Source organism: Mixophyes fleayi, chromosome 6 (genome assembly GCF_038048845.1).
Source record: "Mixophyes fleayi isolate aMixFle1 chromosome 6, aMixFle1.hap1, whole genome shotgun sequence".
Taxonomy (NCBI): Eukaryota; Metazoa; Chordata; class Amphibia; order Anura; family Limnodynastidae; genus Mixophyes; species Mixophyes fleayi.
In genome coordinates this window covers 78,285,015-78,300,339 of record NC_134407.1, presented here as the reverse complement: position 1 = coordinate 78,300,339, position 15,325 = coordinate 78,285,015, and the positions used below count along the sequence as shown (strand labels likewise).

Below are 15,325 nucleotides of genomic sequence, written 5' to 3'. Positions count from 1 at the left end.
TCACAGGGAATGGTGACATCACTGAGGCACAGAGGCAGCCATTTTGTGTGTTGAGCCACCTATTTGTGAGCATGTCATCTGAGTTTACCAGGAGCTAATGACATTACTGTTATCCTCATAGAATCTTTCTATCCCTAGAATGCATTGCTTATGTAGAGGAGGAGTACACATGAAATGATATTGCTTGAAAAGACCCCATACTAGTTCATTACTTTGTAGATTTTTAAAAAAACAATTCTAAATAGTTTGTAAAATACCACATAATTATCTTTACTCTTTAGAAACTCCTGTCTATCTTGCTGGATGCAGTGTGTTTATTACTTTACCTGTTTCCATATTCTTCTCAGGAGGAGGAATTGGGTGCAACCTTCTGTGTATGTCTGTCCCCAATTTCCCAGTCATCTGCCTTAGTGGGTTTTACTTTTAACTCACCATTGTGAAAAGCTTTTCCAAACAATATCAAACTAGCTGACCGTAAGCAGGGACAGGATGTAACAGAGGACTGAATGTAATCCCCTGTCACTGAAGGGCCTAGCATTCTGATCCAGGTAATGTTAGACACACTCTGCTAGACTGTGTATCTAAGCAAGTTAGCAGAGACATAGATTTGTAAAATAAACTTTTGTGTCTGTTAAATATTTAGTAGATGTATATGAAAAAGTTCAGTTTAACCTTTAAATGCAGACCTAAGGCTTGTTCACACTCAGTGTTTTATATACGTTTGCAGCAGGTACATTCACAGCAGATAGGGAATGGCATTGATCCCTATTGTGACAACATCAGAAATGCTGGCTTTCGTTTGATGAGATGAACCTATTTTCATTATAATGCAGCTTCTCAATTGTGAACCAATGACCTCTGTGAGAGAATGTTTAAGATCTTGATTTACAAAGCACATTAAGTTCAGTACTGGCTGCTATGTTTCTGTTTTAACTATGTTACATTTGGTGAGCAAACAAACTACAATCCTCTGGGTGTTTTTGCCAACAGACTGCAGATCTTAATTGTAGACATCAGAAAGTATGTGTGACAGCTAAACAAAACCCTTCTTTCTCTAGTATTAGTTTCTATTGTTAGCTGTAACGTTTTATGTCATCAAAGAAAAAGCTTGGCACAATGTGACATTTTAGGTGTGAATTTGTATATGATGACATAGTTATTGTTTTTACAGTAGGAAACGAAGAAGTGTGATCACACTTTATATACTAAGGACCATTTGTTGTTATAGGGCCTGATTTAGGTATGAACATAAGTTTGTTTGCTGAACGTAAAAATGTGCTTTACTTAAAAAGTAAAATTAAAAAAAAAACCAGATGTATTTAGTCTCAATGCATTGAGGGCATACACATGCACGCTCAGTACATGAAGGAGGGAACGCCCTAGTTAGACTAGGTGATGAGTATCACTACTTGTCTCTACTGTTATAAAAATAAATAAATGAAAAAAAGCATGCCCTACATACCCCAAATAAATAGCCTGGAGATGTTTATCACTAAGGCAGGGGGGCAACGAGCTTTGCAGTCTCCAGCAATACACTTTGCCAGCCAGGGCTGGTTACACGATAACAGGGAGGACCTGCAGTGTTTTGTTTTTTTTTTGTTTTGTTTGTTTGCAGACCTGATGTAATGATGCTGCTGCGCTTTAAAAAAACAAAAACAGTTTGCGTGGGTGTACTCCAGGGGCACCTCAGAGCTAAAACCGTTCACGTACTTTCATACAGATTACTAAACTTGCTGTGCTAAAGAGGACCACCCTGTTATTACTGCAGCAGGGTCATATTGGCCATGTTATTAAAAGCAGAAGCCTTGTGTTGAAGGTGTGTATTCACACTATGACTGACACACAAACTGCATATTTATATTGGGTGAGGCCATGAAAGCTGGGACGTATCTGGTGACTTGCAGAGAAAGATAGTGCATAAGCTCTTGAACTCGCCCAATCCTGCTACTGGTATTCTCCTAACAATACCAATAATGGTGCCCTTTTGATAACCTGGTGCAAAGAGCAATCATTCTGTAACCTATAGCATACAGTCCAATGTCTGCTTTCTTTTTTTTGACTACACCAGCCTGGTAAAAGCTGATATGACTGGTTGCTACGGGTTACAGTCTGTCTTTGCGCTTTGCACCAGTTATATAAGCTCCAGTGTACTTATTGGTTTCAATAAATTTGTTTCATTACTTTGTTATATAGCACAATCTTCACATCCAGCCCTGTGTTTAATTGTGCTAACATATTTTACTGTTTGTACAGTAAACTATTACCAAGAAAACAGCTTGATTAATGGGGCAACTGTTCTGCTTTCACCTAAAGGTTCCTTGTCCTCAGGCAGGCAAATTATATACCGACTGCCTCAGGCACCAAATTGATGTATTGAACCAGAGGGGTGAAACTGATTTACCAGCACAAGTTCATTGACAGCTGTGTCATAGAAGGCATAGGTTTACTGCCATGGTTTGCAAGTTCTCTATTTCTTTCAGCGAAGCAAGTTTTTCTTGAACAATTATGTGTTTCTCTTATTTATCACAGAGCAAATGGGCCTGAGGATTATTGAGGCTGCGTGGCAAGCAATGTTTCAAGTCAATGGTAGTTTTCAGTATAATGCCTGGCTCCTAGGGAGAGGTGGAGGCAGATCCTGTTAGGACAGTAGGTCCGTGCGGCAACATTCTGCATAAGATAAATTTAAGAGCGGGTATTAGTCTGGTTACCTATGTTGGCTCCAGCTGGCATTAGGCCTTTATGAAGAATGCTTCAAATCGGATTTTATAGACTTCCCACTGACGTCCTTTATGTGGAACAAGTAATAAATTAAAGGAAGGAGCTGCGGAATTAGTGGCGCTATATAAATAAATGATGATGATGGAGACATGTACATCACTCCAAGTCAGGATAAACCCATACTTTTTTTTAACCTCTTATTTTCAGTTAAATGATGGCAACACATTGACAAGCAAATGGATATATAATATGAGACGTACAAAACACATACAGCAAAACTGAGCAAAAGCAATGAAATGTTGGATATTGAGTTATGTAAATTAACACTGTCAGTTATATTATGGGTTTAAAGGAAAACCGAAGGGTAGTTGTGGGGAAATACATATGCTTTTGGTTTTGTGAGGCAATGCTATTTTGCGTATTTAGTTGCATTGTCAGTGCGATATAATGATTTAAAACGAAGTGGTTTTTAAAATGCCCTCAGTAATAATCATATTAAATATGACTAATATGTAAAGCAGTGAAAGGACTTCCTTTAAAAGAAACTCCTACAAGCACAGGCTCCTGTTTAAAGATGGAATAAGAATATATACATGGTGGCTTAGTGGTGGACACTTCTGTCTTACAGCACTGGGGTCACGAGTTCAACTCCCAACCATGGCCTTATCTGTGAGAAGTTTGTATGCTCTCCCTGTGTTTGTGTGGGATTCCTGTGGGTGCTCCGGTTTCCTCCCATACTCCAAAAACATACTAGTAGGTTAATTGGCTGCTATTAAATTGGCCGCTATTAAATTGGCCTTAGTCTGTGTCTGTTTGTGTGTGTATGTTAGGGAATTTAGACTGTAAGCTCTTTTGGGGCAGGGACCGATATGAATGAGTTCTCTGTACAGCGCTGCAGAATTAGTGGCGCTATATAAATAGCTGATAATGATGATATGTGTATTTGCACCAAATATATTTATCCTCCGTATTAAAATCAGTTTTCCTTTTAGTGCAAACAATTAATGTAATAACATATTAAACAGCCTAATTGATCAGCTTATTATGCCCTGCAATTACTAAAAGGACCAGCTTGTGGTGTGTGGGCATCACAGCAAACCAGTATAGGTATATAACTATAACAATACGCCACCTAATGTAAAACATAAGGATATTAGTAGTCGCCAAGTAATTATTTGACTTTATAAAGGCACAAGCAGCAGGCAGAATGCTTATATACAGTCCAAGAACTGTTAGGTGATTAGGGAGAGGGGTCCCTAGTATCCTTTCACTGACCCTGCATAAGGATATGTTTCACAGGAATTCTGCAAAATAATGTTTGATTGCTCATTGTCTTGGTTGGTGAGTACTCAGCAAATATCCTACTATCATTTAATTGGCTATTCTTGGTTTAAGTGTCATACAAAAATGTGGTATCTATCAATAATTAAACACAATACTAAAATAACAATGACACAACTATTTAAACACAGCCTGCGATGCTGGAAAAGGTCAATTTAGCATAAGCATTCTGTGCAGTTTTAGATGCAGATTGTAACTCTCAGTAGTGGATGGGCATGCAGCACAAATGGTTATGTATTATAGATCTTTTCCTCTGCAATGCAGTTTCTGTTCCTTCATATGCACACGTCTTAGGACTAAAAAAAAACCACACCAAAACAATTGTATTTGTATGGAGGTTTCCACTCAGACAAATTTCATGACTTACATTGTGTGTGAGAAATAGAGATGCCAAGCAGACGTGGAAGTGGAAATTTTGTCTTCCACGTATTGAGATACACCGTCCAGAAAGTGTTTTACATAGTACCCATTTACAATGATCGGATATTTCACTAAAAAAATATGCGTCAGGTGTCTCCACGGCCGTTCCGGAGACACATCACATGTATATGTTTCTAATTGAATCTCCCCCATAGAGTGGTTTATTCTTGGGGCTCTGCTGGTTCAGGAAACTGAGCAGACAAATAAATGAAGCTAACCAACATTAAATGACAGTCTCTTGATTGAGCCATGTGATTAGTCAAAATTGAGCCACTAACCCCAAAGTAGACTTGTCCTCAACATTCCCATCATTCATACTTGCCTACAGGAGCAAGGCCTTAGGTAGGAATATGACCTATGTGCTCAAGAAGTGCGACTCTTCACCTGCCAATCGGCACCCATAGATAAATATGAGCCTGAAAGTGCCTCTTTGGGCTGAATGAGAATCATTTGATACAGGTAGGAGCTAGATTCTGCTCCTAAAGAGAATAAAAGCAATGGATACAAAGATCAGTAAGCAATCTGACACAGGTGTTTGAACTATCTTTGAGGATGGGGAGTGACTGTTAGTGGTGGTGCAGAGATATGTAGTCACTTGAAAAGGTTTCTTCCCTTCCACACTTTCCTGTTGCACGCACTAATTTCAAATTACTTCACTGTTGATTTTACCAAAGGGAATTTACAGAGTTATATATGGAATGCTAAAATTTATATGGATTGCTACACCCTTAAGCTGTGTAGCATTGGTAAAATAAATTCTGTGCACCATGAATCCAGCACTAGTATTAGTAAGTAAAATGTGCTCTCTATTCACATGTTAGAGAGTGTGCAACCCACAGAAACACAGTTCTCAGTTATGGTTATGGGCAGCTCTGATTGCAATAAAACTGCCAATGTGAGAAGTCCCATTGGGACATAGATCCAACAGAGCTGTTATATGAATTACTCTACGTAATATAAGATAACAAAGTATTTCATGCAGCAGTGACATCCAGTGGCCGATTTCTTATGAAAGATCATTATTACAAAATTACATTTCAATAAAGTATCTCTCATACATGTAAAATCCAGGTTTATTCAACAAAAACATCTGTAATTTAGTATGATTAAAAATATATTTTCAACTTAAGTTCCCTTAAACTTTTCCTGTCATACCAACATGCAACCACAGCTTTCTTAGTATTTTGCTCAAATTAACGCCTCTCCTTTTAACATACTGATCCACACCCTTGAGGAAAGAGAGGAAAAAAAGAAAGAGAAATACAAATAAACACTAGCATGCTTTTACACCATAAAATTAAGTTGTTTAAAGTACAAATGATTGCAGTGCCCTGTATCTACAATATAGAAGTTTTAAAATTGCTAAAATATTTAAAATGTACTCATCAGTCAAAAAGAAAAATCTAGGAAGCAGGGATGAGATGTGTTGGCTGATACATCATAGTGTGTGGCCCCAATATCATTGGGCATAGTGGAAAATGCGGCTGGAAGGTGACTATTATCAAATTGTGCTCAGCCTCAGTGTTCATCTGAACAATCAGATCTCATCCGATTTGACCACAAACAGTTGTCCAACGTAGACAATAATCCTGCCACTTGGGGTAAGATTCTGTATCACTGCATGTGCGACCAGCCTAAAGGACCACTCAACCCCACAATGGAAATTTGAGATATGAACCACAAAGGCAAAATATGGTGTTCCGTGTCTTTCAGAGATTACAGACACAGCTCTGTTTAGCTGGGTACACACTACACTGTTTTCGTCCAATAATCGGCTCAAACAGCCGACATACGACCGCTCGTTTAAAAGTCGGGTCAGTGTGTGCAGTGACACGATGGTCGAAAGTCTGCCCAAATGGACGATTATCGGCTCATTTGGTTGGTCGTACCGTTTAATATTTTCGTTCCAATCTCGTTTCCGCTGTGTAGTGTGTATAAACTTCCGACCGATCCACAACAGTGAGTACGAAATTACAGTCATTGCTCACGTCAACATGGCTGTAAAAAGTCGCTAAAGGGACATCCGCTCTTCCCTTTATCGTCCTAAACAAGGCTAGTGTGTATGCAGTCCATGGACCGAGCGATCGGATCATCGATCGCATGTAAAATCGCTTGGCATAAAAAGTTGGTCGAAATTTCTGTAGTGTGTACCCAGCTTTACCAAGTAAAGAATTACCTCCCCACTCCATTCAGACAGCTGACACTCCTCCCATCTCTTTAGGACAGTGTCCTATCACAGGTCAAAAGGCTGACATTGAGTTGCCTTGGCATAATTGGCATAGCCCCATCAATCAATCAATCTAAAACAGAATTTTTGCTCAAAGTCTGCCTAGCTGTCAGTTACTGTATGTGTTCTGTTAGAGAATCTCCTCTCTCCTAACATGGCCATATGCTGTAGAGGACTGAAAGCACGGCAGACATATTTAGTTACATGTAAATGCTGAAGTTTTTTCAGATTATATTATTCAGTTTAGGAATACCTATATATCAACCACAACATTAAAGCCACCTGCCTAATATTGTGTAGGTGCCCCTTGTGCTGCCAAAACAGCTCTGACCCGTCGAGGCCTGGACTCCACAAGACCTCTGATGGTGCCCTGTGGTATCTGGCACCAAGACATTAGCAGCAGATCCTTTAAGTCCCGTATGTTGCAATGTGGGGCCTCCATGGCTCTGACTTGTTTTTCCAGCACATCCCGCAGATGCTCGATCAGATTGAGATCTGGGGAATTTGGAGACAGAGTTAACACCTTGAGCTCTTTGTCTTGCCCCTCAAACCATTCCCGAACAATTTTTGCAGTGTAGCAGGGCGCATTATCCAGCTGAAAGCGCCCACTGCCATCAGGGAATACCGTTGCCATGAAGGGGTGTACTAGGTCTGCAACATTGTTTAGGTAGGTGGCATGTGTCAAAGTAACATCCACAAGAATGCTAGGATCCAAGGGGGTCCCCAGCAGGACATTGCCCAGAGTATCACACTGCCTCTGTCGGCTTGTCTTCTGCCCATAGGGAATCCTGGTGCCCAGGTAAACGACTTCCACATGATGTAAAAGAAAATGTGGTTTATCAATCCAGGCTACCTTCTTCCATGGCTCCATGGTCCAGTACTGGCACTCGTGCCCATTGTATGTGCTTTTGGCGGTGGACAGGGGCTAGCATGGGCATTCTGACCGGTCTGTGGCTATGTAGCAAGCTGTAATGCACTGTGTGTTCATAGCCAGCATTCATTTTTTCAGCAATTTGTTCTACAGTAACTCTTCTGTGGGATAGGACCATGACCATGTCACTGGTTCACTAGTTTTCCTTCTTTGGACCATTTTTGATGGGTATTTACCACTCTAAATAAGATACTCCCCTACAAGACCTGCCGTTTTGGAGATGTTTTGACCCACTTGCCCAGTCATCACAATTTGACCCTTGTCAAAGATCAGACCCTTACACTTGCCAATTTTTCCTTCTTTTAACACATCAACTTCAAGAACGGTTCCCTTACTGTCTAATATATCCCCACCCTTTTGACAGGTGTCATTGTAACAAGATAATCAATGTTACCCATTTCACTCTTCAGTGGTTTTAATGTTGTGGTTGATCTGTGTGTGTGTATCTAATTATCTGTGTGTGTGTGTGAAATGGTGGCTTTAACTTTAGAGGTGCCCACATACATGCTTTTCTGTCACTTGACCCAAGAGGATCATCACTCAATTTGACCTGTACAGTTCTTGGGCCTAGTAGATGGATCCCTTCTGGCTCCATTGTGGCCAGAAGATGACGGCACAGACTGATGGCAATCATCCTCCAAACGTATGCCTGATAATGGTTTTAACAATTTAGATAATTTTCACTCTCTATACAGGCTGCGATATTGTAGCATGTGTAGCCAGCTTTAGATAACTGTATATACAACGAGCCTGACCGGCAATAACAGGCTTCCAGGCTCAAGGGATATGTCCAGTCCCAAATCTGTTAATATCTGCACATGTAGTTCTCATACAGCTTTCCTTCTTGTTATCAAAATGAAAAATCTCTTATAAGAATGTCGTGGAGCACAGTGCTTTAATATGTATAGTGTTTGTTTTTGCTGTACTTTTACTACTGTGAACATTTGAATCTGATTATATTGTGCGGTCAGTTTGATTAATACATATATGCCACAATAATGTACATTTATTCTGCCCCCGTATTCCAAGTAAATACTCCATTACCAGCATTTTTGTAATGAATCTGCTGTTTGTTGGTACTGCTAGTAGCTCATGTCTGCTGTACGCTCTAGTTTTCTTGCTTTCCTTATAAATTATACATTTGTAAAGACTCCGGCTTTGCTGAAAGTGTTTTTCTCCTCCTGCTCAGAATCCTAATGAAGACCCGGGGGAGGCTGGTAGCGGGTGGCTTTGCTGGTGTTGAAAAAGTTTGAACCTTCATGACACACATCTAGGCAGCACTGGTGATGGCAGCTTCTCTTTTTGTGGGGTGTTTATCACTTGTAGCTCTTTTAATAAGAGTGTTTTAGTTACGTTGCTCCACAAATCTTATTTATTTATCTAAATGAGTGAGAGCTGCCATGTTGTTTCCTCATCTGAGATAAACTGGAATGTCATCCAAACTGTACCTACAGATGCCAAATGATAAAGAATCAGTGTAGCAGACTTCAGAAATTACTATCGTTAATTGAAGTGACTTGATACAACTCTCTATTTAGGAAAAATAGTGTTCTAGTTGGAGCAGTGATGAATAGCACTATCCTACACTGAAGCAATCTGTCTGCAGATGGGAATTTTCTCTCAGCTCTGGCACATGTCGTGCTCAGAAAACCTCATCAGTACTAAATTCAGTCATAAAGCTGTAATGCAAATTTCCTTTCTTGGAGTTGCTTACATTTTTTGTTGGCACCTCTACTGTTTTAATGACTTTCTTAACCTTACGTAGCTTTAATTAAAGCTGCATCCTTGTTTTGTACAGTAAGAAGAATTCTATATTATCGAAACCGATAATGTGCGTCATTGAATAGTCACAAGCAGAGACGTTTATCAGGGCTGACATATGTGATAACATACTGTTTTGCCAGTCTCATCTAAACATACTCAGGTGTAGTCTATATTGTTATCACACTATTCCCGTATAGCCCAAAGGCAGACCACTCTCTCTTTCTGAAGATATTAAAACGTGTCTGCTCTCTAGATGCTCTCATAACTTCTGCTCTTCCTCCATAATTCGGTTAAGGTATTTCTCCCTGTTTCTCTGCTAGGCAGTGCCATGCACTTACCTTTTATTGTGTAAAGCCTGTGTGTGTCACGTTTTCCTATCGGCTTCATAGCATGACCTCTTATTCTAAGCGCTCTCCTCTCTCGGAGAATGCTTCCTTGCTGTACCCGTAACCCCATGTTTATGTGTGTGACTTATTTTTATAACCTATCTGGTCCAAAGATTTAAAGGAGACACATTTTAGAGATCAAGGAAGCAAAATAATAGGTCAGGAAAACACAATTGTTTTCTGTGCACTTACATTTGAACTAGATAATACTCTCTAAAATACATTTGTGAACTACTTTACAGAACAGCTGATCCTGTACTAATAGGGTGATGGGCTACCATGGGCTATGAAGAATGTTCCGATATGCCTTGGTACAGTTGCTAGAGTCTCTGAAATTCTATTGGAGGGACACAATTCTTCCACTAGACATCCGTTTATTTTATTAATTGTGAAGGAAAACTCTGTCTCCGGTACGTCTCCAAAATCTCTCATCTCCATTTGAGAGCTGCTTTCCCTTAGACTTCTATGCCAACATCACAGGTTGAGTCGTCTTCACCTTATTTACTATCAACAACCTCCTAATTCTGAATGTTAACTAAGTATCTTCCTCTAGCCTTACTAGCTAAAAGATTTGCCTGCCGTGTCTGCTTTATATTTTTACTCATCACTGTAGCATTGATTCCAATGCAACACTATTCCCAGGAGTTGCATTTCCAATACCTGCTTGGCATTATCATGCAATAACATTTGATCGGAGCATTAAGCATAGTCCTAATATATTCAGGTTTATGATTTGAGAAATTCACTTTTAAATATAACAATATGTATATGTGTGTCTCAATGTACAGCGTTGCACATAGTATGTCAGCACTTTATAAATCTAAAGATTGATAATAAATGTAGAGCCAATGCTAAGATTTCTGCCTCATACTGCAGCAGTAGTACTTTGCAATTATCCACACTTACAGATTAAGAACAGGTGTTGAGAATTGCATGTGGCATTCGTGAGTTGTGGTGCTGTGCAGTTTTTATTACAAACATGGATATTGTCAGAGACAGAAACTTGTGTTTGACGAATATTCAAAATCTGTAAGTCTCCTTGGTTTTTACAAACATGCAAGTGAAATATGTCATTCTAGAACAGTGGTCAGGGAACAGGGGTAAATTAGCCCAAATGGGGTAAAAATGAAATTCCTGGGGGTAATGCTGCCGATTCACATGCTGTCAGTTGGATTGTAGACCCCTTTAAATGTGAAATTGCTGTTGTACCAGAAGAGCCTCAAGGGTTGGCAGAGGCACTTCTTGAGCTTCGATGCAATAATGAAGCACGTATTGCATTTGAAAACAAAACAGACCTGTCATATTTGTGGATGTCGACAGCTGCAAAGGCATCAAAATTGCACATGAGGTGGCAGTCAAAAAGTTGCTGCCTTTTGCAACAACCTACCTTTGCGAACAAGGATTTTCCACTCTAACGAACATAAAAACAAAGCAGAGAAATCGATTGGACACTGAAGACTGTTTCCAAATTGCTCTGACATCAAAATGCCCCAATATTGATACTCTCGTATCAAAAATGAAGCAACATCATTTCTCCAAAACCTGAAGTTTGGAAGTTGAAGCTTTCAAAGAAATTTTGAATAAATTAAATAAAATTTTGAATTCCAATAATTAATAATATATGATTTCCTTCCTTTCAAATCAAGGCGGTAACGTCGGCGTATCTAAATATATTGGGGGGTAAAGCTAAAAAAGTTCCCTGACCCCTGTTCTAGAGGAGCGCTGGATTTCCTAGTACATCTCTGGTTACCTTTGATACATTACTTTTTGCACACAAGGCCAAATACAAAATTTCTAGCCATTGTTGGTAAAACACAGTTGTTTTTGCTATGAAGGGGAGACATGGTTATTTTGTACTAGTTGAGAGCTAATTCCACCTAAAACTGATTTTTGGAATATTGTAAACCTCATCCCAGACGTTTACTTGGCTGGGATCATGAGCTACTATTTGGTGGGTTCCCCAAAGTTCCAGATGTGCACCAGATATTGGGAGAACTACTGCATCTACTGTAGTCTATTGTTATGGTGTTTAACTTATGATATTTCATCCAAAATGGAAAGCTGGTTATGCTTTATGTATATATGTCCTAGAGATCATGTCCATTTTGGATCTTCCTTTTAGTTCTCTGTTGCAGCAATCACATTTACACAACTATTGTCTAATGTTGTTCTTGTCTATTTTGTTCATCTGCAGTGTTCAAACAATTCTCAGATGTAATTTCTCACTTTTTTTTTTGTTGTAGATGAAAACTGTCAGTGTGGCTCTCGTGTTGTGTCTCAACGTAGGAGTAGACCCTCCGGATGTGGTAAAGACCACCCCATGTGCCCGCTTGGAGTGTTGGATTGGTAAGCTTCTAATAATCATTGATGATCCACACAAATGAGGCAGAATTACAGTACTATGGATACTAATTTACCTTCACAAGTTTTCCCAAAAGCAACTACCACACTGTAGTCTTAATATACAAATAATATACGTAAAATATTAAAGCTACTGTAGGTGCCTACACAATCTACATTTATTGTGTCCTAAAGTAGTTTACAAACCACTTAATTTGTTGAAAAGGATGCAATTCATAAGAGCCATAAAAAGGGTTTGGCTCTATATAGCCACATACTATCTTAAAGTAGTGTTACAGATACGTTACTTTTTCTCAATCCGAACAGTATTTAATTTGTTTATCTTAGGGGTATTACAGACACCTGCAGAACCTTTTAACAATCACCAAGGTCTCACACCTCATTCATTAGTGTTCATACAGTATACAAAACCTCCTGGGAATCAGCTCTATACATCTTGTATGAATCTTCCAGACATCCAGTTTTACTAAGGATTGTGCTATATTTTCTGGCACGAGAAGACCTCTATTACAGACTTTTGGGGATTGGGGTTATAATTCCTCCAATGGAAATAACAGAAAGGTAATTTCTTTATTTAAACTGCTGTTATTCAAGATTTTTTGTATAGTCACTGAAAACACAGGGGGTCAGCCAGCTTATGGCCTGTGGGGCAAGCACATATAAGTGACTCATTGTACAGTAGGCCACCACTATCTATTTACAGTAACATGATTGTGGAAAGCCAGGAATAAAGATGCAGCCATGACCTGACCTCTTGCAGATTAATTATTTTGCCTTAAGTAAAATCTTGCGACTTAATCTGCTACGTGACTGCTGGTCCAGTGAGACAAAGTAAGTTGTTGAGCAGCATTGAGGTTCAATGACTGTTAATGATTGTTGTGTAGAGTGACTTTAACTGGACAGGCCACTTTAAACACTAATTTATAGGAAGCAATCCCTTCAGTTTGTAATTCAGTCATTTTCTAATTTATCATAACTCGTATATTACCTGACTTCAAGACTCTGTGTACCATGTTTAACATGCAACAGAAATTGTTGTGAAAATCAAAGACCTTTTGATCCTTACGGATATTTCCTTTATAAAAGGTTAGTCTTTAATGGGCCAGATACATTATTCTTCTAAATTGTATATTTTACGTAGCTGGCTGATTTATCAAGCAGGACACATCTTAGACACTGATAAATTAGCTGTGTCTGATAATGCAGATGTTGGAGAGGTTTTTCCCCATGGAGATTTTCTCTACATAGATCAGTGTCATCAGTGGCATTGTGTCTGTGTTTTGTTTCTTGTTTATCTTACGTTAAAATAAAATGAATGTTGAAAACCTGAATCTCTGACAAAGGTAATAAAGTCACAGTGCAAAAATAAGGGTTGATATTCGTGCATACAGCCATGCAATATCAATAGTCAAACATTAGCAGTGGAATGGGTCGTACTGAAGTGCTCAAATACTTTCAACATGGTACTATCATGGAATGCTACCTTTCTAGCAAGTCAGTTTGTCAAATTTCTGCTCTGCTAGGCTTGACCCGATCATCTGTAAGTGCTGTTATTGTGCACTGACAAATTCTAGGAGCCACGATAGCTCAGCAGCGAAGCGGTTGGCCACACAAGTTCACAGAACAGGACTGCCAAGTGCTGATGTGCGTAGCTCATAAAAATCATCTGTCCTCGCTTGCAACACTTGCTGCCAAGTTCCAAACTGTCTCTGGAAGCCATGTCAGTACATGAATTGAACTACATGGATTGGGTTTCCGTGAAAGGTTGCCACACAGTAGCCTCAGATCACCACAAGCAATGCCAAACATCGACTGGAGTGGTGTAAAGCATACCGCCATGAGACTCGGGAGTAATGGAAGTGAGTTCTCTGTAGTGACGACTCATGCTTAACCGTCAGTCAGTCTGGCGAACAAATCTGGGTGTGGTATATGCCAGAAGAAGGCTTCCTGTTCAAATGCATATCGCCAACTGTAAAGTTTGGTGGAGGTGGACCATGGTTTGCCCTGGACCACCCATAATGATACGTAATGCAATGACATTCTGGGGAATAGTGTGCTTCCAACTTTGTGGCAACAGTTTGGGGAAGGCTCTTTTCTTGTTTCAGAATGCCAATGCCCCCCATGCACAAATTTAGGGCCATAAGAAAAATGTTTCCTGATTGTGGAAGAATGGAAAAACTTGACACAAAGCCGAGACCTCAACACCATCGACCACCTTTGGGATGAATTGTAACGTCGACTTCGAGCCAGGCCTTCCTATCCAACATCAGTGCCCGACCTGACTAATGCTTTTGTGACTGATTGAATGTGAATACCCACAGCTATGTTCCAAACTGTAGTGGAAAGTCTTCCCAGAAGAGTGGATGCTGTTATGGCATCAAAGCTGGGATCCATTCCATATTAATTCCTATGGTTTAGGAATCAGATATTCAACAAGAGTCAGAATGTGATGTCCGAGTGTCCACATTCTTTTGACCATGTAATATATTCTCTAAGATGCCAAACTCTTAAGAAACCAAGCATTAGCAACATAAATATAGTCATTGTCAGATTGACTGAAACAATGTTCAGGAGAATGTAGCCTTTTGATTCATTAGTAACAAATGACATCCTATTCATATGCTCAGTGGTCACTAGTTTCTGTTGAACGGATAGGACGTACTCTTCTGAATATTTGTTCAACCAACAAAATATCTGCCTCTATTATGTCTAGGTGTTGGGTAAACCTCAGTCCTAGCTCATATAGAGGCATGCTTATACTTTTAAAGTATCCCTGAAGCTGCGATTTTGAAGAGTGAGTGTTTCCTTTTGTGGATCCACCTAAAATACTGTCATTTTTTTGTTCTGTTTAGGACATCTGAGTGCTAACTTCTATCTGTTGTAGAGTGGGGATTTTTAAAAAGCCAACTTGTTAACCATAATCATTGATTTATTAACAATGTTATTATCTGAGCAGTAAACAGAGGGTGTTCCTCTTTGATTTCATTTTTATTTTAAAAAAAATTTTTCATGATCATTTTAGGCCTTTTATGAGGCCATAAAAAAAATGTTTACTGATTGTTTAAATAAATAAATTGCAGTGGAAAACTGACATTGCGTTATGGAGGCTGCTAGTATGTAAAAATGAATGCTAGCTGCTGCTGTGTAACAAGTTCACCAAGCTCTAACCTTTGCAGG

The 15,325-nt window shown here is 39.3% G+C and overlaps 1 protein-coding gene across 2 annotated transcripts in view; it reads left to right on the top strand.

The window, feature by feature from the left end:
- The window catches only part of RPTOR (regulatory associated protein of MTOR complex 1), a 208,414-nt gene that overhangs the window by 34,936 nt on the left and 158,153 nt on the right, over positions 1 to 15,325 (top strand). For both annotated transcript variants that reach the window (XM_075216914.1, XM_075216913.1), the window contains exon 2: positions 12,031 to 12,133. In XM_075216914.1, coding sequence (XP_075073015.1) covers positions 12,031 to 12,133 — 103 coding nt within the window. The remainder of the gene's footprint in view (positions 1 to 12,030; positions 12,134 to 15,325) is intronic.